The sequence below is a fragment of the Akebia trifoliata genome, chromosome 1 (genome assembly GCF_017979445.1).
Source record: "Akebia trifoliata isolate Shusen 1 chromosome 1, ASM1797944v1, whole genome shotgun sequence".
Lineage (NCBI taxonomy): Eukaryota > Viridiplantae > Streptophyta > Magnoliopsida > Ranunculales > Lardizabalaceae > Akebia > Akebia trifoliata.
The window spans coordinates 32,909,980-32,935,988 of NC_141375.1; the positions used below are offsets into that span (position 1 = coordinate 32,909,980).

The 26,009-nt window shown below is 33.6% G+C and overlaps 3 protein-coding genes across 5 annotated transcripts; 2 read left to right on the top strand and 1 right to left on the bottom strand.

Moving 5' to 3' along the window:
- The first annotated feature begins 10,721 nt into the window (after positions 1-10,721).
- On the top strand, positions 10,722-11,905 carry LOC147411883 (ethylene-responsive transcription factor WIN1-like). Its single transcript, XM_086453419.1, has 2 exons — positions 10,722-10,945; positions 11,068-11,905. Exons 1-2 carry the CDS (start codon positions 10,866-10,868, stop codon positions 11,618-11,620), a joined length of 633 nt encoding a protein of 210 aa, XP_086309545.1. The 5' UTR covers positions 10,722-10,865; the 3' UTR covers positions 11,621-11,905.
- Positions 11,906-14,323: 2,418 nt separating this feature from the next.
- LOC147411884 (RNA-dependent RNA polymerase 6-like) lies at positions 14,324-21,300 on the bottom strand. The gene is given in 4 exon segments (XM_086453431.1): positions 14,324-15,400; positions 16,496-16,944; positions 16,947-19,369; positions 21,113-21,300. Coding segments are annotated over 3 exon segments (3,615 nt in total). The 5' UTR covers positions 19,216-19,369; positions 21,113-21,300; the 3' UTR covers positions 14,324-14,503.
- A 1,446-nt stretch (positions 21,301-22,746) lies between these two features.
- LOC147411885 (DNA binding / DNA-directed RNA polymerase) lies at positions 22,747-25,919 on the top strand. 3 transcript variants are annotated; one of them, XM_086453458.1, is made up of 3 exons: positions 22,747-22,871; positions 23,329-24,160; positions 25,724-25,919. In XM_086453458.1, exon 2 carries the CDS (start codon positions 23,425-23,427, stop codon positions 24,127-24,129), a length of 705 nt encoding a protein of 234 aa, XP_086309584.1. In that variant the 5' UTR covers positions 22,747-22,871; positions 23,329-23,424; the 3' UTR covers positions 24,130-24,160; positions 25,724-25,919. The 3 variants fall into 3 exon arrangements, with proteins under 3 accessions (XP_086309584.1, XP_086309575.1, XP_086309569.1); XM_086453449.1 differs by lacking the exon at positions 25,724-25,919 and adding an exon at positions 25,660-25,674; XM_086453443.1 differs by lacking the exon at positions 25,724-25,919 and having other exon boundaries at positions 23,329-24,215.
- Positions 25,920-26,009: the final 90 nt, after the last annotated feature.

Sequence of the window (26,009 nt, forward strand, 5' to 3'; positions counted from 1 at the left end):
GAAAAAAAAATTTTGAAATGACTTTTAAATCTCAAATCTTTTACGTCTGAATGGAGTCTCCAAAACTCGACTGAAATGTTGGAAATCCAATTTTTTTGGACGAAAATGACGGGTTCAAACAGTTAGGACAATTTTGATATTTCAATCGTGAGATATGTAGAGAGTGGGGTTCATGGACTGAGTATAAAGTCTTACTAAATGTACTATTAAGAGATGATGACCTTCGATTTTTAAGATGGATTATGGGTTGGGACTTCTAAGATGATGAAATTAGCTCTTTATGTTTGGTGGGCCAGCTTTCGTTCTTTATTTTTTTTGTGAGATGATGGCCTTTGGAATGTTTTTTAATAGAATAAAGGTACCTCTAGTTGTCCAATTAAAGAAGAGGAAGGACGAAGGGGATTGCGTGTCTATTAATCCAAGATACTAATTATTATTCAAATATAAACACCACGACATTACCAATGCTCGAAATTCAGTTTCTTGTAGATGCAATCTTTTCATATGTATTGTTGTCATCTTCATCTTGGGGGTACCTGTGTGGTACATGTTAAAGAACCTCCGATACTTAAATTAATAACTCTCAACAAAAGTTTTTCTTTTGACACAAAAAATCTGCCCCAACATAACACAAATCTCAAATCACACATATTTTCACTTATACCTAGACCTCTTCAAGATGATGATTAATTCTATCATTGTCCCCAAGTCATGGGACCTATCTATCGTGAGATGGCCTTTTATAGGAATTAAAATCCACTAAAATATATCAATAGAGCCACTAATTATAGAAAATTAGAATTTGTGTTCAAATTAATAAAAACTCTAAAAGAAGAAGAAGAAGAAGAAGAATAGATCTGTGTGTAGTGATAAACTCATTTAAAAAAACATATACTCATCTAACAAAGCATGAGCACAGAACCATATGTTTTCCCTTGTGTCTCCCAGGGAAAAAATCTTTGGTTTTGTGCGCATGCCACGTCAATTTAGTATATACATATATATTTTTTGAGTGGCATATTCCATTAGTTGGTTATCATAAGAATTTGATCAAATAAAAAACATCATCATAGGCAAAGTTGGAAAAGAAAAGCAAAATCACTAATCATCATCAAAGCCTTATCCATGGGATTTGGGGTTGACTAAATGGCTCTTATTCCTCCTTTCCAACATGTCCAAAATCACGTTTTTGGTAAAACTTTTAGTCGATCACTTTTTTCATTGTTGAAGGAGTATTCATATCTATTTTCATTTCCATCCGCATTCTTCTAAAAAAGAAAATTTAAAAGTAATCAAGATATATAACATTTTTAGAGCAACTCCAACGCACTCGGGCTCTCGCTTTGTGTCTCTCTCAATTGTTGTTATACAAAGCCAAAGCCCTCCAAAAGAGTTCTAACGTACTCGGAGTTTAGTTCTTTACTTTAAAAAATTTTGAAGTGAGAAAGTGTTAAAGGCAAAAGAAGAGAGTGAATTTCTTTCTCTCTATTTATTGGTGGTAAAAAATGATGATAATTGCGGCACATCTTATCGTAATTGAATCTATGGAAAGTGGTTTTTGCTAATATGGTTGGAGTAAAGACCTCTTGAATAGGCAAAAAAGGCTCTGGACAATAAAATGCCCACAAGAGATGCCTATTTGTGTTGGAGTTGCTCTTATCAATTAAATGAGCTAGATTATTTTTATTTTAAATCCCTTTATGCTTAATTTTAATTTGTAACAACCTCCGTATTTTTGTCAAAAAAAAATAAATAAATAACACCATACCAATTTTTACTAAGGCCACACCAACCCCTATGTAAATCACCAGGGTATTTTGATAACGTCACACCAACCTAGGTATGTTGATAAGAGTAGGAATAGCCTTACGACTTAGTAAGATCGTTGAACTTACCTTTTGGCATCCAAAAATATGATCTAATGCCATGGGCCCCCCTCCCACCGCACACACACACACACACACACACACAATCTTTTTTGGATCAAGTTTTCCATGAAATCTAGAGGGTTGTGGATTGGATTGCCAATGCAGTAATCCATTTGAACAATGACAGTTTTTCAAAACCTTATCCCACCTTTCTCTCTCCTATGACTGAGTCTCACTAGCTCCAACAGTGATGGTATATCAATTCTAAACCATATATATGACAAGCACCATACATACTTTAGTTTGGATACATCGGTATCTTTACCATAAAAGCCTCGTCCCATGCTTCTCACGTGCTTCCAAAAGAAAAAATTACTGCTCAAGGACATTGGATAACCAATCTCTACGAACACTAGAAAAGGACTGGAGAATTCAATTCTATAGTTTGTTAAGTTTGTGGGCCAAGCCCATTGAAATATTGAACTTCAGTTGGCTGGTAAGGATTTATTAGTTGGTAGACTATATTTAAGGTAATTGGTCTAGAGTCAATGGTAGGTACGACGATTTCGTATCTGATAAATTCTAAACCCGCATCCATCTGACAACTACCATATCCTTACTATACTTGGGAGTTGGGAATAATGCTTTCTCGTGTAGTCGACACCCTCAACAACTAACTTGGACTTTTTGTTTGCTTTTACTATCATACAACACGGTGTACAAATAAAACCCTGGATGATGAGTTTCAGAGATCAAGTCTTGATGCTTAATCCTTCAAACTGGTTTTTTTTATTTGTTTATTTATTATTATTAACAGGATTTGAACCTATGTCTATGATATCTTTACTATTACAATGAGAAGGTGTATTAGAAATGGGTCCATATCAAATTTTGGATTCCAAAAATACCCTCTCCTAACATTTAAACTTAATATAATCAAGGTTATTTTGGTGAAAAATCAAGAACATTAGTACTCATTTTCCTAAAATTAGATTAATTAATTTTTAAAATTATAAAAATACCTTTTTTTTTTTTTTTAACTATCTAATCTTCAAAATCACGATTTAAGTAATATTTTAAATTACAAATGAGCCCTTCAAATACATGTGCATTTGCACTTGCCACCTTCTAGTTTATTGTTAACAAATGGAGGTACTAAGCTATTTGGTTGAGCAAGTCGTCATTGTATCACTTGTGAATTATTGAGGTTTTCAATGAAAATAGCCTTTCGAATTGAAAATTTTGAATGCGGTAATGAAAACTTGGTCGATTAAACTGGATTTATATTTTTTATGTAAAATAATTATAAAAAAAAAAAAATTAGTGATTTAAATATTTGTTATCTATAAAAATAAGATTTTTTTTCAATGAACATCTACTAATCAATAATATAATATAAAAAAACTACAATTATTTAAGTATATATAGATATGGATCAAGATCCGTGTACACATATATCTACTCATATATCATAGAGATCATCCTCACCAAAAAATCAATTCAATCCGAAACTTTTAACCTCATTAGCTGATTTTTTTTACAATGATGATCTCTTCGTCATAAAGATCATCCTCACCAAAAATCAGCTCAATCCAAAATTTTAATTCACATAGAACAAAACACGTTTGTATATATATATATATATATATATATATATATATATATTAATAAATAATTTTAAATTAATTCAAACAGTAGAAGACGAAATTACAAGCAGAACTCATCAACTAGGTCTTAGTGGGGGGACCAAGCGCGATGAGATACCAGATTTTAAAGTAATGCTAGAGATTAAAGTGAGATTTCATTTATTGAGTTTAACAACTCATTAGAAGACAAAGATGCATAAATATGATAATGATATTGTAAGAAAATCTTAAATGAGAAGATAGTGACTTAATTAGGCTGGTAAGGATGACAATAATTGACCTACAAAGCCAAACCTATGTTACCTCATTCGTAGGGTCGTTGTGTTCGAATTCAGGTTTGCGGTTCATGATTCGCCACTCAAGAGAATATATATACTTGGTTCGTAGGGGTAGATAGAGTCACAAATATAATGATATTTGAAGGTTTAAGTAATAAGTAGGGTAAAAAAGATATTTGAAAATGTCAGATTTTGAAAAATAAAAATTCATTATTTTTTTATTTATATGTTGAACATGGGGGTATTTGGTCATTTTTCATTAGTTTATTATTAAAGACTAAGGTGAAAGTGGCATGTTATTAGTTGAAAATTTTAGTGGGGATATCTCAAATATTATTAACATGCAAAGGGGGTTTAAAAAAATTAATGTAAAATGCATTTCGTTGAATTCGTCACATTTCACGAACTCACCGTGCGTGAACTAGTTTGATTTGAACCAATTCACGATTCGATTCTTTTTTGACGAATTGGGTAACCCATACCCAAACCACTCTGATTCCCATTGGGTTTTTGGGTGTGGGTCGAAGATCATTGTTCGGATATCCATATGACCTACCTAACCAATTACTTATCTTAGAGCTTAAAATGTCACTTCTATAATTTCAAATTCTTTCTCGAAGTAAGTCCAAACCGACAAATAATTGTCAAATCCGAACTTGGTTACGAGTTCACTTTGTTTATTCAAATTGACTTCCATTGGGCCAAGTTTTAATTCCATGGGGCCTATAAGTTGATCTTTTTCAAAGACTCTTTATCATCCTTGGAAAAAAAAATTATCATCTAAAAACTAGTGGGACAATGAAAAACTTGATTTTTCTAAGCATGGACCATGGAAGAGTTAATGATTTCATGTGGTATGCTTGTAGCAGAAGTAGATTGCTCTTAAACCACATTATTAGTTTCATTCTTATAGGCAGACAACACACACATCTCATAATTTTTCTTCTTTTAAGGCTTTATTTCTATTTCTCTCTCTCATCATGTATCTAACCTTACTCTTTTTTATTACTCTAAAATCATATACAATTACGTATTGACGGTCTAAATTATTAAACCTTAATTAAGGGTTTTGGTCTCCTTAATCATATCTTACCTAATAAACATGGTTACTATCAACCTTACCACCAACAATATGTCATGTTCCATCAATCAAGTTAAGTTTTTTTTTTTTTTTTTTTTTTTTTTTAAATCTGATCGAATCTTTCGAAATATTATGATTTGGTGCAACTACATTTTCTATATTTACATCATAATCAATCCACTCAACCTATCACTTTTGTTCTAGAATTCGCTTTTTCTTCTATTCTTGTTCCTGCTCTTACTCCCGCTTTCATAATAACTAAGTTTGGATTTAGAAAATCATTTTGATGGGGAAAGTTCGATTAATTCAAATAAATTCAGAAAAATTTTGGAAAAAATTTTTAGAGATGGACCAAAATATTTTTTTTCTAGAGACGCCATCTTCAACAAATTTTTCTAAAGTTTTATAAAAATTCGATAAGTTCTATGATTATGCCCACTTCTAATCATTAAATAGTTGGATTTCTATTTTTTTTTTTTTTTTATGCCCTATCAACATAGGGCCACTTTCTTACACCTCTTTTAATTACTATCATATCAACCTCATCTTATCTAGACACAAGGAAGCGGACTCCACACAATCCATGTAATCAAACCTGTCGGAAGATTTTTGTTCAACTTGTTTTCTATGTGAACATTATAAAGAGTAATGCTGGGGTGACATTAGGATTTACTGTGATTCTCACATTTCTGACATGGAGGTGTACACATAACCGTAAATGGTTTTTAATTGTATCTCGAGAAAACATGTCTAAGAGAAATTCTACTGTCACACTAACTTTTAGTAGCAACACACCAATCCTTTCGAAATTAAATTTGCCGATTTGAATACATATGTATTGATATGTTATAAGTAAAAGTTGGTGTGTAATAGCAGCTCACTAATTTAATTAGATCCGATCCGGATCCAATATGATTGTCCTACTTAGATCCAAATTTTGAGATCCGAACAGCAATCGATCCCGTAGAGACCTAATCTAAAGCTATTAGATTGGATCTTACTCTTTTCGGATAGGTTCAAGATCAGGTTCAACCATCATCCACTGACAGTCGTACAGTCTTGTGTATTTACTTCATCTCACTGTCTCAGTGACAAGTGGCAACCCATCATATCAACCCTTATATTAGCTAGATATAATATATTTAAGTCAACCGTAGGCCATGTTAGCAGGAAACAACAGTGTTATTGAGGACGAAATTCTAAGAACAATTCTATAAATAATAATAAAAAATTAATTTTTAGGGTTGAATTTAAATTTGGGAGGTAACAGTCCATTTTCACCATTTTAAATAAGATTCATATATATTTTTTTCATATAAGAGATTTTCCATGAAAACTAAAAGCAAGCCTCTGGTGTTGGATATACCAATGTGATAATCCATGTGGCCCCACAACAAGTCTTTGTAAGATTTGAAATTTTATTAAGTTAGTCAGGATTTTTATTTATTAATCTTGAAACTTTGTAGAAGGAAAAAATATATTTACTCGACGATAGGTTAAAGATATTTTCAAATGGAGAGAGAAAAAAAAAAGTGAGTTTATCTGCATTTCTCTTTTTTGGATTGTTAAGTGAGGACAGAAAAGAAAAATAATTGAGAGAAATTATGAGAAAAATAGGTTAATTTTTTTGCTATTTTTTTTCTCTTCAAATCAGAGAGAACATAAATTATCAAGTTTAATAAAAACACTAAAAATTATAATTCTACCATTTTTTCTCTATAAATTTAAGTTTTTCTACTATTAAACCAAATAAGATGGAAATAAATTGGATTTCTTATCGTGAACAACTATTCTTACTTTGTTTCTATATGTGAAATATCTCACTCTTGATATTTGGACATGTAATACGTCGTTATTTGAACAATCGAGTAAGTTTAAGAATATATGACTTTAAATCTGTCGGGAATTAAAGTGGTTCTTTACCATATGTCTGGTGATGAGACCTTATTCGATCGTTATCATGATACCTAGATACAAAAGTATTTTTTATCTTGCTCTTTATGCATATTTGAGACATCTTCTCATCAATGTCCTTGACATCACCGTAGTCACTACCACCACCACCACCACTAGCCCCAATTATCATCATTGTCATATGTAAGATGTAAAATAAATTGATTTTGAAAATAAAATCGAGTATTTGTATGAAAATATAACGATATCCCAAATATTCATCAAAAGTGGGTACTTTGTTAGTAATCTGGAATATGGAAAAAATTATTTGTGAAAAATTCAAGTTATATATATTTGATTTTGGATTGTAAAAATCTAATCTAAAATTCGATAAATGAAAAATATGCGACATATGTTTCATACATGTATTATTCGTTTCATTTCAAAAATTCGACCAAATAATAGTGATGTTGATGATGAAATTAGTAATGGTGATGATAATGAACATTGAGGTAATTGTTCCATTGATTTTTAAAAGAAGACTAAAGTCAAGGGACAAATCATCGATTTGAAAAATTAAAGTGTAATCTCAAATAAATGTAGAGGGTCATGTCATTATTATTTTAAAGATAAAAATAACATTTATCATGTAAAAATGTAGATTCTTCCAAAATTTTGAAGCATGATCACTTCAAAGTCAGATTGTATAACACATTAAAATTTACAAGTTTACACTTTGCAATATACAATAAGTCATAGTAGTATTTTTTTTCACTAAATTTTATAAAAATTTGTAAAAATTGTGTTTTATTATTTTTAAATTTAAAATCCGTGAATTATTCAAAATAATTTAATAATACGGAGAATGATACTTTCATTGAAAAAAATAAAAAATTCATGAATTTTTCTACAATTAAATGGGAGATTGCTAATAAGACGTGGGCAGACACGTGTGACATAAACATACGTCCTAAACTTCGAAGTGGCCCACACGGTTAAGGATGAGAATATCTTCTAACTCAACCTTTCGTTGAACACTCGCTGTCAGACGACGCAGGACGTAAAATTTTCCTTTAAGACGGTGATGTCAACTTTGATTTGTTGGCGGTTGCAACGGGTGTAGTTCAAAATTTAATAAGGACAATTATACTAAGTTTCGAGGACCATAGAACTTATATGATCCTACCTTTCACAATGCAACGTGTTGCATCTTCTGAGGTCCACTTAGAAGATAAAAGTTTTGGACAATATCTACGTATAAAAATAAGCTTAATTTCTTTTTTATTCAACAGACCTATTATTGGCACCCAAACTTTTACTTATTACATTCCAATTTCTCAAATTATTTATAAGAACCCCATTAAAGATTCACACACACACACACTCCTCAAACAATCATTCATTTATTTTTTTATTTTTAATTGGAGTGTAATGAGTAAAAGTTGGGGTGTCAATAACAACACTTTTATTTAATTCAATGGCTTTTATATCGACCACGAGAGTGGTAGTTCATTACCCAATTTCAACGGACCTAATAGTACGATATCAATGCTTATTATTTATTTAAAATTAATATAAATAATGCTGAAGTGACGTCAACTTTGTACCTCATATGCCACGTCTTGACGTGACAGTGTGTAAAAATTATAGATATTTTTCTTGAGAGTACAAGTGAAAAAACACCTACTTTGACGTCAGGATGTGCAATATAAAGGACAATTTTAAGGTCACTACATGGCTCAATTAATATTTAAGACTTTAAAGAAAAATACAAAAATACCCCTTAGTTAAATTGCGAAATAATTATTGTCCATCACATTCAAAATTTTTTTTTTTTTTTTTTTTTTGGGAATTACGTGAATTGAAGAAGATTATTGAAGAATAAGCTTCTATTTTCCAACCCACGTGGGGCCCTCACAACGACCCCCTTTGTTTCCCTCCACTCACTCTTAAGTTATTTAGAACGAAACCTAAAAAGATTCTCAATGAAGTTTTACTTTATTTTTCCTGAATTAGAAACTGCCACGTGTGCTCATATGGACAATTTTCCCTTATAAAGGGATCTGAAAATTACATTTCTTGAAAAAAAACGTCCTCATTAAAGTGTTGGTAACTAAGCATAGGTCTTGAATTGGAACCCCCTTTTAAGGATCATTTTTAAAAATTTATTCCAAAATTTACCTTTTGCGTGCATGGTAAAGGGATAGGGACCACCTTAGGGATTGATTCCAAAATTTACCCCGACACGTGTGTGGGGGTGGGAGGAGGGGATCGCCCATGGCCAGGATTAGTCGCATGTTTTAAGAGATCCAAATACCTCAACTACCAAAAAAAAGGACTTAGGACTTGCTCGGATCAAGAATGAGACCTTTCTCTAAAGAAGAGCTGACGTTGGAATGCTATTAAGAGTTAGAGAAGTATATACGCATTTGAGAATCAACTTCGAGAAACGTTGTGAGAAGTACTCTTAAACTAGATTGGTGCTCAAGAACTATCCTGAATAATAAAAAAAAAAAATATATATATATATATATATATATATATATATATATATATTATATAGTAATATAGGATTTTTGTTTAAGAAGAAATAAATTGATAATTTTAAGGGTAAAATTGTAAAAAGAGGGGCTCTAGAACACTGTTCCACAGGGGCTTGGAGTTCAGAGCACCCTTTAGATAGTTTCGAAGAATTGAACTTCCAACTCTCTGCTATGGAACAACTTTGCGTGAGAGCTCGAAGCACCCTTAAAGTAACTCCAGAGAAACAAGCTTCATCTTCCCACGAGGAGCTGGAAGCTAGTATCCAAATATCTAAAGAAGCGTTTCTACTTCTCATCGGAAGTAGAAGTTCGTTTTTAAAGCTTATCTAAACACCTACTTAGCATTTATACTTAAGTAACGCCATTCCCTATGATGTCTATATTTCTTCATGAATATATTTTTCAAATGTGTTATTGTTTTGTCTTTTGTCCAAAGTCAAGGATTTTATTATTATTATTGGAGGATATTTTTATAAATCTTTTTCAAAGTTTATAAGAAATTATTACTGAACAATGGCAACGGTCGGATACTAAATTGACTTGACTTCACCAAGTTTTTAAGTTCGATTTTCAGACCAAATTAACTCAAAACATAATTGAGACAAATCCATTTGGTTGAGTTTTGATTTGATTTGACAAGTTTTACAACATAATTTCTCAACTAAAATTACCAATACCGTCATTCTTTATTTAAAACTTAGAATTATATGAAAGAGTCGTGATTTTCTGACACCCCCTCTGACATATGCACCCCCTAGAGTGTCATGTGCTAAAACCATAGATATTTTCCTCGGGATACATAACTACACATCTCCATGAATATGTATAGTTGTGTATCTCAAGAAAAAAGATCTATGGTTCTAGCACATGCCACGACAATGGGCGTATGTTGAAGGGGGGCATCAAAAAATCTTTATTCTTTTTGAAAATGAATATAAAATAAAAGTGTATTTAGCAAGTGTTAGCTTAGTTGGTAAAGTCTTTGGGGGATAATACCAAAATTGATGTTCAAATCCCATGAACACTGAGTTACTGAACTCGTTAAAAACAAGCTCCCAAATAAATAAAAAAATCTTAGTCAACTCAAAAACTTAATTTTATAAATATTAACTTTTTTGTTCTCCACAATACATAATTAAAGAACTTAGTCTAGCTTCTAGCCCAACCGACTTGGTGCCTAGATTTAGTTGAGTTGGTTCCATCATATTTGGGACCAAGTCATCTTGAAATCCAATCGAATAAAATCAAATTGACTTGGAGTAGTCGACGAATTTTAAAACTATGATTTCTAAATTCTACTCATAAGAAAATATGAAACCTTGGGTTTGATAGTTGTTATTTGTTAAATTAGCATTAATGACAGTCGTTATCGACTTATATGATGTGTAGGTGACATGTTTATTACTGAGAAGTACTAAACTTTTAGTTCACCGACACCATATCTCTTCCCTTATAGAGTGATTCTTTCATGACCTGTTATTTAACAATCCCCTCCATGATTTCATTTCTGCAACTCTCAGTACTTTAATAAACTCTTCAAACACCGAGACAAGAATATGGTACAATCAAAGAAGTTCAGAGGCGTCAGGCAACGACACTGGGGCTCATGGGTTTCTGAAATTCGGCACCCACTTTTGTAAAATCTCAATCTATATATAATATATATATAATCTTCTACCAAGTAACAATAACAAATAACAATTTTTTTTTTTTTGTTGATATTCTATCATTGTGTTTTAATTAATTTTTGTATTATAGGAAGAGAAGGGTGTGGCTAGGAACTTTCGAAACAGCCGAAGAGGCCGCTCGAGCTTACGATGCGGCCGCTATCTTGATGAGTGGTCGAAATGCAAAGACCAATTTCCCTATGATCAAGACCCCGGCCGGTGACCCAAAGACTAATGAAGACTCTCCTTCGTCTCCGACGGGTTTATCGGCGATACTTAATGCCAAGCTTCGAAAGTGTTGTAAGACTCCCTCGCCTTCGTTAACATGTCTTAGGCTCGACACCGAGAATTCCCATATTGGAGTTTGGCAAAAGCGTGCCGGGGCTAGTTCGGATTCGAATTGGGTCATGACGGTCGAGCTCGGGAAGAAGAATGCGGATTCCTCCGAGACGATGAAGACAACACCACTATTGTTGCCGGAGACACCGGAGAGGGATCAAGAAGATGTAATTGGAGATGGGATGGAAGAAGAGGATAGAATTGCATTACAAATGATAGAAGAGCTTCTAAGCAGGAATTATCCTACTCCTTCTTCAACCTCAAATGGAGCTCTCAAAGGGGAAGAAGGGAGCTTTCAACTGTAGTCTTTATCTATGGTTTGGGTCTTTGAATTCAAGTAGCTGGTTTGGCATAAAGATTCTAGGCTACTTTGCTTGATATAGTTTTATCCACAATTTACATTATGTTTCTGAAAAATATATATATATATCTATATATCTATATATATAATAATAATAGAAGTTAATTGTAACAACTTATAGGAGAGGACTATTTGAACAAATATATTATGTTATAGCAAGAAAATAAATGAAATTGTGTGAGTGACTTGTTTGTCCCCATTTAATTGGGCTTTGATTTTGATTTTTTTATCTTTTTGTCTTTTTTCTCTTTAATTATATATATATGTATATGATAGCTATGGGTTTTCTTCATGTTCTTGATTTGATTTAATTAACTTTAGAACTAATGGATAATAAAATATATGATTAGATGGAATAATGGTGATGAATATTTTTTTTCTTCTTCTGAATAGTAATAATTCTTTTTCTCATCATAAGGTTATGGTAGAAAGAGAAGGATTTTTTTTTTTTTTTAATTTTTTTTAATTTTTTTATTTATGAGAAACTTTTTTGTTTGCTACATTATGGGGATAAATGAATAAAAGAAGACATCCTTAATGAAAATCATTGTTGGATTCGTATTATTGGTCAATTGCTCTAACATGGTGTTCTAGAAGGTCTCCTCCCTCCTCTCCAATGAAATTATCGATTTTAAGCCAACAACTGAAAATATAAATGAAACAAAAGGCTTCAAATTAAAATTACTACATTGATTTTTGAGATCAAGCTTAATATAATTAAGTTGATATTTTTTTCCTCATCAGTTAACAATTTTATCATTTGAAGGCATCTAATTATATTATTAGAGTAATAAATGGATATAGATGTCTTCAGGATCAAATGCAAGATCTAGCAATGCATAGATTAAACAAAGAAACAAGAAAATAATCAACAATAAACGCAATATTTTACGTAGCTCAGCTATGCGTACGTCCAGGGATGAGAGATGCTAGAGTTTTACTATGTATGAGAATGATTACAATCCTTACAAATTCACGGGTTTTCTAACACAAAATTAATGCCTTTTTGGTTATCCCAACGGTAACCAACTTATTTTTCTTCCCAAAATATCATATTTTCTCCTCGAGCAGATAGTTACAAAATTGAGTAAAATAAGATACCATAATGAATCGCTCGTTGGTCTACAATCCATTCTGCAAACATATACAAGGAATAGATACAATAAAATAATTGTACGTGAAGGTTTCAATGGGATCATTGATAATCAACCCGTACCGTAACTACTGTTAGAACCAACAAAATATATCGATACTAGAATCTACGTGTTGACACCCTCGAGAAAAAGATCATTTCTCTAGTCTTTTGATGTTGATAAGAACATTAACAAAGCCAATCATACAAAAAAATGTGATGATCTGTATTGAAAAAGACAACTAATTTTGCTTAGAAATTGATCTTCCACCTTAAAATAAATCTAATAAGGTTGTTACGTGACTTAATAAAGCGTGATTAAGACAATCAAGAACATAAGAAATTGGCCTGTAAAAAAATTGCTAACTAACGAAAACAACAGATAGTGATGTCGAAAAGAACATAAAGAGAATACAACTAGCTAATGAAAAGGAAACAAAACACGATAATTAGAAAACTCCAAACAAGTCTTAATTTATCGATAAATCATAAAACATATTGTCGATTAATTAATTATATCTTTGGGTTCTATTCTGATGTGATTTCAATAATACATCGAATTATAAAATGATAACGATCCGGGAAAATGGAAGACGACAGATTTAAATCTCTGAACCAACCTCTCAATTATACTTAATGACAAGTCTATTTTACAACATAATGTTTTAAAACTATAGACAAACTCGCGTGCCATACATCAATCAAGACTAATTGTGACTTCTTACTGATATAAATTATATAAAAATCTATTATCTAATGAGATGAGAAACAAGTTTGTGGTTCCAAATCTCTTGAATTTAATTAGGAAAAAAATAGGGTAACGCATGTATATGTACAATGAATATCACACACCAAATATGCTTACACGTAAACAGACACGATGTTAATATCAAATACAAGCATTGGATGGATATTAGCAAGCTCAGAATCTTTGTTATTTTCAAAAATGCTCCTAAAAAATAATTTTATTGTCTTATAGTAGTGTAAAGATGATTTATCTCCATAATATGAACCCCCCCTAAAATGTTTATTTATTTATTTATTTATTTATAACATCTCAATTAATGAAATTCTTTAGGATGCCTATTATGGAGATAATTATCCCTACTTCTGTCGATGCATATTCAATTTTTTTTTTTGTTTTTGTCGGCAAACCACGGCTTACATCTCTTTTTCTCATCTTATTCGATGTCAGATTGATAGTATACAGATAGTAGTCAATGTGAAGATGCATGGGTTCAACGAGATTTGAACCTAGGTCATGGAAACAACACTTGAATACAATTGAGGCATGGATCCCATGATCAGCTAACCTTAAACCCAATACACAAACCCACCTGCACTAGTAAAATTCTGTGACAGGAAAGGTACAAAATATCTGACATAATCACCTTTTTTATACTAAAAATAGGAAAGAAAGTAGTTCCAACTCTGATTATTAGATAAAATCAGCAAACCCTTTTCTCATGCTTTAAATAACTGAACAAAAAAACAGGTCACAACACCATAACCAACAACCAAAGAAAAAATTTGCTTTCATTCAAGCTAGAATCAAGGGACTACCACAAAAAACCCATTATGTTGGTCTGTTCATTTGAGTCATGGGATCCACTTCAAAAACCTTTAAACATTATATGACAAACATTGCAGAGTGGCTTTGCAACCCAAAAAAGCAAATATGACTCAGAATAGAATCTATAACAGTCTCGATTTCTGGTCAAATTCGACGGTCAAGTAACTTGCAAGGTTATTTATAGGCTTGCGAGTATCAAGACTTTCAGTCCCCCGGCATCTGATCTTGATCCTTACTAGGTACTCGACAGGGATCCATGTGAAGCTCAGCACTGCGGGTACTCTATCACCGTCTGGCTCTCTCAAATCTAATGATTTCTTCACCCAGAGAGGATGGTATGTGGCTTGGTACCAAGCGGACGCCTTCTGTTCATACAATGTGCACTTCTCTTCCTTGGTTAGTAGTTGTAAATCTTGCCCCAAGTTCTCAAAAACATGCTTGAATTCCTTACTTAGGGCATGGTAAGCATGCTTGTGCTTCTCCTTCAGCTCTCCTTGCTTTCTGCTATTGTACTTCGGCATCGACCATATATGCCCAGTCACAATCTCTTCCTCGGTGTTCACTTTGTATTGCCCCAAAAGAGCATTGATTTGCCCATCATATGAACACTTATGATTCCATGCATCAAGTATGAAATTTGAAGATCCTGGAATCTCGAGATCGGTGTCATAAGGTATGTCTTCACGAGCAAAGGATAGCTCTGATGGTGATAGTTTGTCCCTGTCAGAAGCGTCTTTAATATTGCGATAGAGTTTTCCCAAAATCTTGTTTGACTTGTATGATTGGAACTCTTCCTTACCCATGAAGTCTGGGTACATTTTTGGTTTAAGTGATTGGGGCATGGTTACTGGCTTTCCAGTTTTTGGGTAGTCAACAGCTGTGGCTGCTAGTTCCGCCAGTTTCATACATTTCTCATCCAAGGCTCCATACTCACTCTGATCAGCGTGAACCACGTGGGCGTTGCAGATTGTGCCAAGGTTCTCATTCACCATGTTTTTAGTGAAAAAGTCTATTATGTCCTGTTAAACAAATACGGACTTGGGAATGAAAGAGTTTGTTCCATTGCCCAGGTTCAATTCTGGAAGCAAGTATTCCAAAACTAAAGAATGAACGAGAAAAGAAAAACCAAAGGCAAAGGAACTACTTTAGGATCTAAAATTCTCGGAATAATGACATTTTGAAAAGGAGTTAAGCAGAAGTAAAATATTTATGTCTAAGAAATTTTAGGATGGAACCAACAAAAAAAAGATCTCACGTAGGGACTCCTAAGAAACAAATAGACCCATCAGTTATCCTATCCAAATATAGAAAAACTGGTTTGTATGGCAACAAGTCATCATTTGTTGTGCCTATGTTTGTTTTGGAATGTTTTTAAATAGCTTCAATGCGCATCCAATGTGAAAAAGAGTGATTTTATTCTTTTACTTTAAACACTTAAAAGCAGTTTTCTATATTTATTCATGAATAAAAATTATATTTGATCGATTTAAAACCAAATTTATGTTCATAAAAAAAAAAACCCGAAAAAATGAAACAGAATGGGATTTAAACCTTGAATATGAACATAACAAACAGCATGGCATTAAACATACTTGAATGGAGGAATAGGATTCATTCAGCATACCCCAAATTTTTGAATTTCATGATCATGATGATGATCTCAATCGAATGGTTAATCTTTCTTAAAATTTAGTAAAAGTTGACTAATTGCTATGCTCTAAAACACAGGTGATATAAAACCAAGGTCAAAAAGTAGAACTACTAAGAAAGCCCTCCTGATCGTGTTCCATCACCGGCTAAGAGAGAAAAATGAATGATTAGATCTCAAAGTAAGAAGCAGTGAAAACAGAAATACATTGTAAAAAGGCAATTGGTGATGCTAGATTGCAAATTGCATAAGCAACCAATAAGATAAGTTTGATGATGGAGCACTTCCAACTAACTGGTCTAAATGCATGAAATGAATAAACCAACTGGACCTAAAACATGAGATTTAAAGAAGAAATAAAACAAGAGATTCCGATAGAAAGTCCTAATATGCGCATCCAAACTTTCTGAGTGGAAATTAAATTAGCACAGAATGAGTAGTAATCCAAGCATGTCAGATGGTTTACCTGATTATTGACCGCATGTGGTAATTTTTTGGCTTCAACTGGGGCATAATCCATTGCTGGCTCGCACCTTTTGCTCGGAGGTATAAGATTATCATCCCAAGTCACAAAGTAAAGATCCCCATCAAGGTCACTCCCTGAGGCTTCATTGGTATGTGGTCTGTCTCCCTTTTGAGGGAAAACCAAACAGTCAACAAGATGGTGCAGTTCAGGCACATCTATAGCTTCAAGAATCCGAATATCTCCAGGGTGAAGACAGGGATTCTTAGCTATAGCGACAATTGCCTTGATTACTTGTACATTCTTCGTAGTCTCAGAAAATCCAGAACCATGTTTCGAAAAACAATTTTCCAATGAAGAGGTTGACACTTGGATAAAGCATTGTCCATGCTCAAGCACTCCAAGCTCATCCAAGCACCCCATAAGCCACCGTCCAGAAGGAACAAAGATCCCTTTGCAAGAAGGTCTCCCAACTGGGCAGCTCTTATGGAAGACAGCATCCCTCTTAGATGAGGCGCCGTTCGAGGTTGGAAACCTGCACTCAGCATCATTGCTGCAGTATTTCCTTGCTCAGTACATGAAGTAGTAAGGATGTCAAAAGCCACATCAACGTTCTCGAAAATCTGGTTTAGTTCGTAAACCATTGATTCTTGCATTCTCGAGAAAATTTCATCTGGTACAGACAAGGCTGAAAGCAGAATTATGATTTGCCTGTTTAAGAACCCTGGTTGGAACCGAGTCCATGCCACAACTTCAAGGATTGTGTGCTTAGACACAAATTTATTCATGCTCGGTCTCATGGAGAGATGGATCCCGTCACCTTTTCCCGGCCAACAAGCTATGACACCTTTACAACCAGCAAACCTGATTTGATAGGCACAAGGAGGGTTCACAGTCAATTGCAATTTCTCTGCAACTTTCGCTGCGAGGTCTGGTGACAGCATGCCGATTCCATCAGAAAATACGTACCCATTTCTTTCAATATCCGGAAGCTCAAAATTGACCTCATCCAATGGAACCTTGATTGTGGCATAGGTGGATGAGAAGCATAACCCCATCCGAGCTGTACAATTAGCAACATTCCTGTCGTTGAACTTCCCCATCCAAGTCTTGATATCAAAGACACTAATGCTCTTATCTCCAGCAAAGAACCAGGCAGAACGGTCTCTCAATTGATTGGATGAGAAGGCCAAAAAGGAATACTTCCGACCACACAGATAAAACCCATCTCTCAGAATGTTCTTCACCCTGTTAAACACACTAGTTTTCTGGGGGAATGAATTTGATGTAATATTCCTCACAATAGGAGCAACATAATAGGAGAGAACATTAGAATTAAGCATCTGCAAACCTTCATCCATGAAAGTATCTCTTAAGAACCTGTCCGCAACTTCTTTATATTTCCTAAGAACCCTATTTGAAAGCTCTATTTCTGGAGGAAGACAGTAAGCTTTGGTTGGGGTGATCACCAATCTCCTCACTTCAACATTATCGTTCAAAATCTTGGAGCTCTTGAGAAGTTTAGGGTTCTTAAGTAGCCATTCTTGGACAAGTTTCAACCTCTTGTATGCATCAAATACTGGATGCCTCTACGAACAAATATGCCTTAATGCTGTGACATTAACCTCCCTTGTGTGGCTTCTTAGTAACTCGAAGAACTTTTCAGACAACTGGTGCTGATTGATAATACTTTTGTGCATTACAACATTAACCAAGAACATTATCTCAAAGTTTATTCCTTCTTTGAACTGAATGCAGAAGAAAGAGTCCGAAATGGGCGTGCCAAAATCAGGTTCATCTTGAACCCTAAGCAGATGTCTAGGACAGTCATTTGGGATCCTCCGTTCTTTTAGGTAATTCATGGCCTTCTCCCAGTTCAACCCAAAACGAGGTGACACAGAGATTCTGTAATCACTACACCTACCTATCACCCCACCAAGTGTAAAATCAGTGGTCCTGATCCACGGATCCTCATCATCCAACAAATCAAATGGAACTGTATCATGGATATCACCGGCAGTTCTGTAAAAGAGATGGGGAGATGATGCCAGCTGCAATAACATTATCAATGAAGATGTACCCTTGTATTGTTTAATCTCAGTGATCTCTCTCACAGGGAACTCCACCTTGAAATCACAATTTATCACAGCATGCCTTGGCATACCTTTAAATGAGAAAACCGTCTCCTTGGACAAAATAATCTTGCAGGTGCTATCAAAGGGATCGATGACAAAATTGACCCCAGATGTTGGTCCCTTCCAACCAACCAAGAACTCATCCCGACTAGCCAGAGTTCCAATCTCAACACGGACATCATAGAACTTAAAGGGGATTGTTGTCCTCCGTTTTTTATTAATGCGGAACGAACTCTCAGGTCCTAGATTCACCTTTAGAGGATTCCCGTGTAAGATAAGCTCACAACGCCCAGCAGCATTCAATGCTCTGGTCACTGCCGCAGGAGATGCAAAATGAACAAAGGCATGGGGTTCTACCCTTTCATAATCTTCAGTTCTTTGGATGTTTGCAGTGTTTGTGACATCAAAATTTGGATAGGACTCAGGAGGGGTCCAAGAATTCTTCAATCTACACCTCCAAATGATTCCAATTTCATTTTCTAAGAAAGCTGCAAGTGTTTTTGCGCTAATTTGTATATCAAATCCTCCAAAACTTACCTGCGTAATGACCATATCCTTCATCTCATTTTCAGTTCCAATTGACCCCATTTTCCTTCTTCTTCTTTTTTGAAAACTTTCACAAATTCAGACACCAAGCCTCAATGATTGTAATTTAGATCCTTCCTATTCAAATTCTCCTGATTTGCTTGAAACCGAAACTCTACATGTACATGGAAGTTGAGAAACCATAATTAATTTAAAACTGCAAAAAGAATAAGACAAACCCAGAAAACATGTGAAAAATTCATCTTTCACATAATCCTAAAATGATAATCTCACGGAAGGACGATATAGTTAAAAGAAATTTCCAAATCAATAACCTCGTATCAAAATAATTTGTGACAATAAAATAAAACCCAACACAAGCTTCTTAGAAAAAATAGGGAAAAGGCTTCATAGTTATTTAAAATTAAATGAAGCTAAGGGCATGTTTGGATTATTATTTTCATGCCAGAAAAATTATATTTTATATATCGGTCATATGTGTTTGTCATCTTTGCTATTGTTCTTTCGGTTTGATCTGGAGTTCGAATTTTTTTTTAGGTAGGGGTATTAGTTTTTTGGAATTTGTATTATTGTTCTATAAATCTTATTGATCAAGGCAACAATATTTCTTCAGTTTTTGTCAATTATTAGTTTCTCTGGATCATTTCTCTAGTTTTTGTAATTGTACGGAATTGCCTGTGAACAATAGACTATGCACCACCAAATCTGAAGAACATTGAAACCAAAATTAACAATTGAGTCGTGATAATATGACTCGCCAGGTGGCATACTCAATCAACTCCCTGACATAACAAGTTCAGGAGCTGTAGATCTGTATGCCTCGGGATACACGATTGCACCTCATAAAAAGTGTATCCCGAAGCATCCAGATCTACGGTTCCTGAACTTGTCTACGTCAGGGAGTTGATTGAGTATGCCAGCTGGCGAGTTATATTATCAGAACTCTTAACAATTCTATATTTAGTATAAGTGACAAACAAACTGTCTTATTATCCAAACAATTTATTTTCAAATGTGGCAAGAAATCTTTATTGAAGTTCCATATGAAGATACAATTTTCAATTTTATTTTCTAGTGAATTTATGTAAGATTTGGTATAATATTATGGCACTCTTGGATTGCCATTTTTGTGCTACAAAAGATTTCAAAGATATGTTCTTCCCATCTGAAAATGGCGAGACTAAAGCTGTAAAATTAAACAAAATTCCATTTAAACTTGTACCAAGCTTCATCCTGCTCTCATAGCAAGATTACAAACTAAAACATGTATATTTATCACATTCGCTCAATGTGAGTTGGCAACCATATATCAAAACCTCACATTCAAAAGACAAGTAAATGCCCAAACATGACATTGAAACTTAGCCGACTCTTCACTTCCAAACTAAGTGAGTATTTAAACACCCTAATTTCACCAAAACCACGATTAAAACAGTTCTACATTTAGTTTGAAACAAAACAAATTTCGTCTTATCAGCCTCAAGAGGTTTTTTTTTTTTAAATTGGGGAGAAATCTTCACTGAATTTAGCAATCCCCGCAAATTAAAATGAATTTCATCTCACTAGACGTGAATTCAACCCTAAAATTAAAAATTAAAAATTAAAAATAAATAAATAAAATCAACAACAACAATAATGAAACAAAACAAACAAACAAATTTCACCAAAACCACGATTAAAACAGTTCTACATTTAATCTGAAACAAAACAAACAATTTTAGCTTTAACAGACTCGATTTTTTTTTTTTTTTTTTTTTGCAAATTGGGAAGAAATCTTAAGAGAATTTTCATATTTCATACTAGACCTGAATTCAACCCTAAGATCAAAAATTAAAACCAAAAAAAAAAAAAGGAAAAAAAGACCAACATTGTTAAACACTGAAATCGCCATGCGTGCAGAAAAATTGATCGGAACATAGCGAAACGAAACACTACAAACCATCTTAGCAATCGAAGCGAGCGATCGATCGTTGATGGAGCCCCCGAAGATTGAGAAATAATTTATAATTTTGCAGAGATGGACAAGTGAGAGAAGTGAAGCTGCTTTAGTCTTGCTTTGCTTCTTGAGGAAGGTTTATTATTAGAATCAGAAAAAAAAAAAAAAAAAAAGCGGTGAGAATAGTTGGGTTGGGTCAGAAGGGGAATATTATGGTTGCTTCACGCGGGAAGGGCATTTATATCTTCCGCACGGCTTCGTAACTGCAAGATTCGGACAATGCTTGATCTGTGATTCGGACATTTTTGGTATACACCTCTACATTTTGGTGAATTTTTGAGATACACTCTATGTTTTCGAACTATTGATAGGCCCCTTGAAGTCAGTCTTCTATGATTTACAAATGTAAATGACATGAATGCCCTCATCTTCAATCTCTTGTCAAACTCCCTTGTTCAAGACATTTTCAAGTAGTCTATCAAAGAAGACTCAAGTCAAAAAAAATTGCATGTCATCAGTGTTAGGCAGTCTTCTAATTTTTGGGTTACCCTCTATAACTAAGGCCCTGTTTGGGAGCACAATGCACTTTAGGTGAAAGTGCCCATGCAAATTCATTATTAAGTGAAAATAAGTTTTTTTTCCCAAAAATAACTACTTTCTACATCTTTACTATTATAGTGAGATGATCAAGGTCAAAAATGACCCCACATTAACATTTAAATTTAATATGATCAAGGTCATTTTGATCAAAAATAAGAAAATTACAATTACACGTCTCTACAATCACGTTGGTTAATTTTTAAAATTATAAAAATATATTTTTTACTATATATGTAATATTCAAAACCAACTTTTAATGAATATTTTAAATTACAAATAAGTCCTTCAAATACATATGGGTTTACACATGCCATCTTGTAGTATCTATAATAAATTTAAGATTTTTGTATTATTTTATCATTAATTTAAGGGAAAATTGTTTAAAAGACCTTAACGAAGGGATTTTTTTTTCTAAATAATCCTTAAGTTTTAGGAGATTTCTTAATAATCCATTTAGTAAACTCATCTTTTATTAACGGTCCTTCGACCTCATCTCACCTATATACAATATTTGAAATATCCAAATTATCTTTTTCTCATCTTCTTTGCACAAGTTTTCCAATTGCGATTGAGATTATTTTCGATAATCTTTAATCATGAATGACACATGAAGAATGATATTCTTTTAATTTTGAACATCTAGATATATTTTTTTTAATAATTTTTAATAAATAAAATTTGAAGAACGAAATTGAGATTTGAATTTTTTTTTTATAACTACATAGTAATTTTTTATTTTCAATCATAATTTATATATTTTTTAATATTTCAAGAAAATTTACAAAATATGAAAATTGAAAAATCAGGAAAAAAAATTCTGATTCACATTATAGCGTCTAGTTAATCATTTTTATTTAATCATCGTGGAGTTTTTCTTCTAAACATATTGTAGAATTTAACAGTAATTAAATAAAGGGTTCTGACACCAAGTGGTGAGTAAAACACCTCCGCTCCTAATCAAGCCGTTTATGCGGTCAAACGTGCTTATTTGCTAATCAAATTTTGCCACGTAGACACCGTTTCTATCTATGCAAAGGGACACCGTGTGGGATCTCGACTCAAATCACAAAACCTAAACTTCTCAACTCTCTTCTTCGTCTTCATCACCGTCACCATCTCTACTGCCGCCGCTACCACCACCACGACCGACGTCACCGCCGTGGTAAGTCTCTCTCTCTCTCTCATAGATTTTGACTATTTTCCAAAGTTCGCTCCTTCAAATTATGGAGAAATTTGATCTCAAACCTTGTAACCCCTAAAAAAAAATGGTGCATTATTTTATTGGGTATTGATTTTGTTGTGCTTTCTTCAATGGGGATTGATTTTTATTTTATTTTTTTGGTTTTTTAATTGCTTGGGGTTTTTTTTTTTTTTTAATTAAATATCTTTGGTGTTTTTAATGGAAATGAGTACTTTTTAATAAAGAGTTCTTCTTGTTCATAAGGTTTGTAATTCTAGGTATTCTGATCACAACAATTGGAAATTGGTTTTTTTTTTTTTTTTTTTTGAATTTTTATTTATGTGGAATTGGACATAAATTTGTTTAGGATGTCTATTTCTCTTTGTTTCTTTTAGAATATGTGTTGCTCAAATGTGAAAAATCTTATTTTCACTCACAGGATTGTATTATGTGTACCAAGTTCTGATTGGAAATCAGAAGACATTGATATTCTTTCATCATATATTGGATCATCAGTTTAAATTATATCTTAGAAATGGGCCGAGTAGTGGAAAATTCGGTGGCATTGAAACGAAAAAGACCCGACTCTAAGACAGTTTCTCAAACTCTCTCGGATGCGGAGCGTGTGCTCTATGACCTGATTCGAAGCAAAGAAGACATGGGAATTTGGACTAGGGACATGAAACGTGAGACAAATCTACCAGACAATGTGGTTACTAAGTCCCTCAAATCTCTTCAAGTCAAGGGATTGATTAAGGAGGTTGTTAATATAAAAAACAAAGGAAAAAAACACTACATGGCAGTAGAGTTTGAACCTTCAAAGGAACTCACAGGTGGTGCTTGGTATGTGGATGGGAAACTTAACACAGAATTTATAACCACTTTGAAAAAGCAATGCTTGAAGCAAATAAATAAGTTGAAGATTGCCACAGTTGAGGAGATTTCAGAAGCGATTCGTAAGTTTTCGGTAGAGTGTACTACTCAACAAATTGCAGAAATTTTGCGAACTTTGGTTTTGGATGATGAGGTTGTGGAGGTAAGGAGTACAGAGACGGGGGACTTTGAAAATATTCCGTTGGGGACATTGTGTTTCAGACGCTCAAACAAGATGGGGGTTCCGAAATCTGGGGGCTTGGCTTCAATTCCGTGTGGTGTTTGTCCATGGTTATATGAGTGCACACCTGATGGGATTATCTCCCCAAAAACTTGTGTTTACTACAATAAGTGGTTGGATTTTTAAGTGGATTGGTATCTGTCCATTTACCAATAAGGTATATCTTCAGTTCTAAGTTATGATTATGAATACTAAACACCTCTTGATTTTGATCTTCGAATTCCATTCATTTTTTAGACCCAAATGTCAGAGTTTTAAATCTTGCTCTTTTTTTTTTCTTGGGGAGGGGGGAGTTGATGTTTGCTGGGTCGCATAACGGATCGCAGTTCTAAATTCAATCCTCTCGAATGGTTTTTACCTGTAAACATAAAAGAATGTTACAAATGATTGAGAGCAACTTAATAATCAGATATTTACAGTCATTTAAGAATGTTGGGACCTATTGAGTTTTGGTTGGGTCCCACTTTTGTTGCATGCATTTCAGGGTTCTCCAATGTTGTTCGTGGACCATTCATACCGTTTAACTTAATTTTGACCTTTATGGTTCCAACAATGAGTTCTGTGTTAAACTTTTAAAGGTGATTGTCATTTAACTTCTTTTTGTTTCCAATTGCATCTTTCACATTTCGATAGTGTGAGTAGCTTAGTTAGATTTATGTGTTTTTACTACCAAGAGTATTTCAAATGGACAGAAAATTTTGATGAAACATTAGCAGCATTGGCCAGAGTATCTTATTTCCTTCAATGCGGCAAAGGAATAAAACACCTTTATCCTTACTTAGCAAAAGAAAAAGAAAAATAAAACGGTAGTGCCTATACTTGTAGTCTCTAGGTATGGCTACACCAAATATGTTCTGCAACCCTATTGTTTTCATAATTAGATTTGTTACTTAAAGTTCTCACATGTTCAAGGGAGTTGTTGGGAGAAATATGGATTTTTTGTATAGTTAATTTGTTGTCTAGTGCCTAGTTTACTGCTTCTTTGTTTGAAATTCCAAGTTTTGAAGTCGTGGCTGGTTAACTATGTTAGGGAGATGGTTATGCCAATTGTGGAATAGTTATTTTTCTACAAATAGAATACTCAGAGATCAAAAGGGAGAAACATGTCTCTGGGCCTGAACTGAGAGACCAATTTCCTAAGTCAGCTACTAGGCTCTCTGGCTTGGTAATTAATTCCTGTTTTCCCTAGTATAATTTCCGTTAGAACTAGCTTTTACCGAACATTTCTGCGTTTTTCATGGATGGACCAATAACTCCATGGTCTGTCAAAAATGACCGTTTTCAAGTTAATGAAATTTCATATTTTAGAATCAACGCTCTATTAGGTTAGATTATTATCAGGTTAGATTATTAAGTATCTGCCTAGATATTTTAGCTAGAGGTAGTGAGGCTTGCTAAACATTTTGGAGAGATGGTTATGTTAGATTAGTTCTTTTAAACTAAATATCAACAATTTATAGAGAGAGACAATGGTCTTAAGGCTTGAAACAATGAAACTGGGAGAAGACCCAATTTCTAAGTCAAGTGAAAGGCCCTATGCTTAGTCTTTAATGCCTACTTTTTGATTAATTTTAACATTTTGGCTTCTATACGTGTTTTTTTTTAGCTTTGATTGTATTACTTGTAATATATTGACTGACTTCAGCTACTCAATAGGTGCCCGAGTCTGACTTGCCTGTTGTTTCGTGTTGACCAATACGGAATTTTTGTTTTTTGAAAGATTGATTAGGGATTTCCTCTTGGCGGTATTTTTTGTGAAATGCTCTATTTGTGCATAAAACAATGATTCTTTCATAATGTTTCCAATATAAACAAAGAGCGAGTTTGATTTCCAATAATGTCTATGGAGAGATCGCAAGTTCTTATGCAAAGTTGTCATCCGTCTGAAAGTGAGATGATGAAGCCGATGCTGGACTGGCTGCAGGTTGGCTCCTAATAGTAAACATGCCAAATGGTTGGAGAGAACTCTTCAAGGTGGAAGAGGTATGGAAGTAATTCAATTCAGA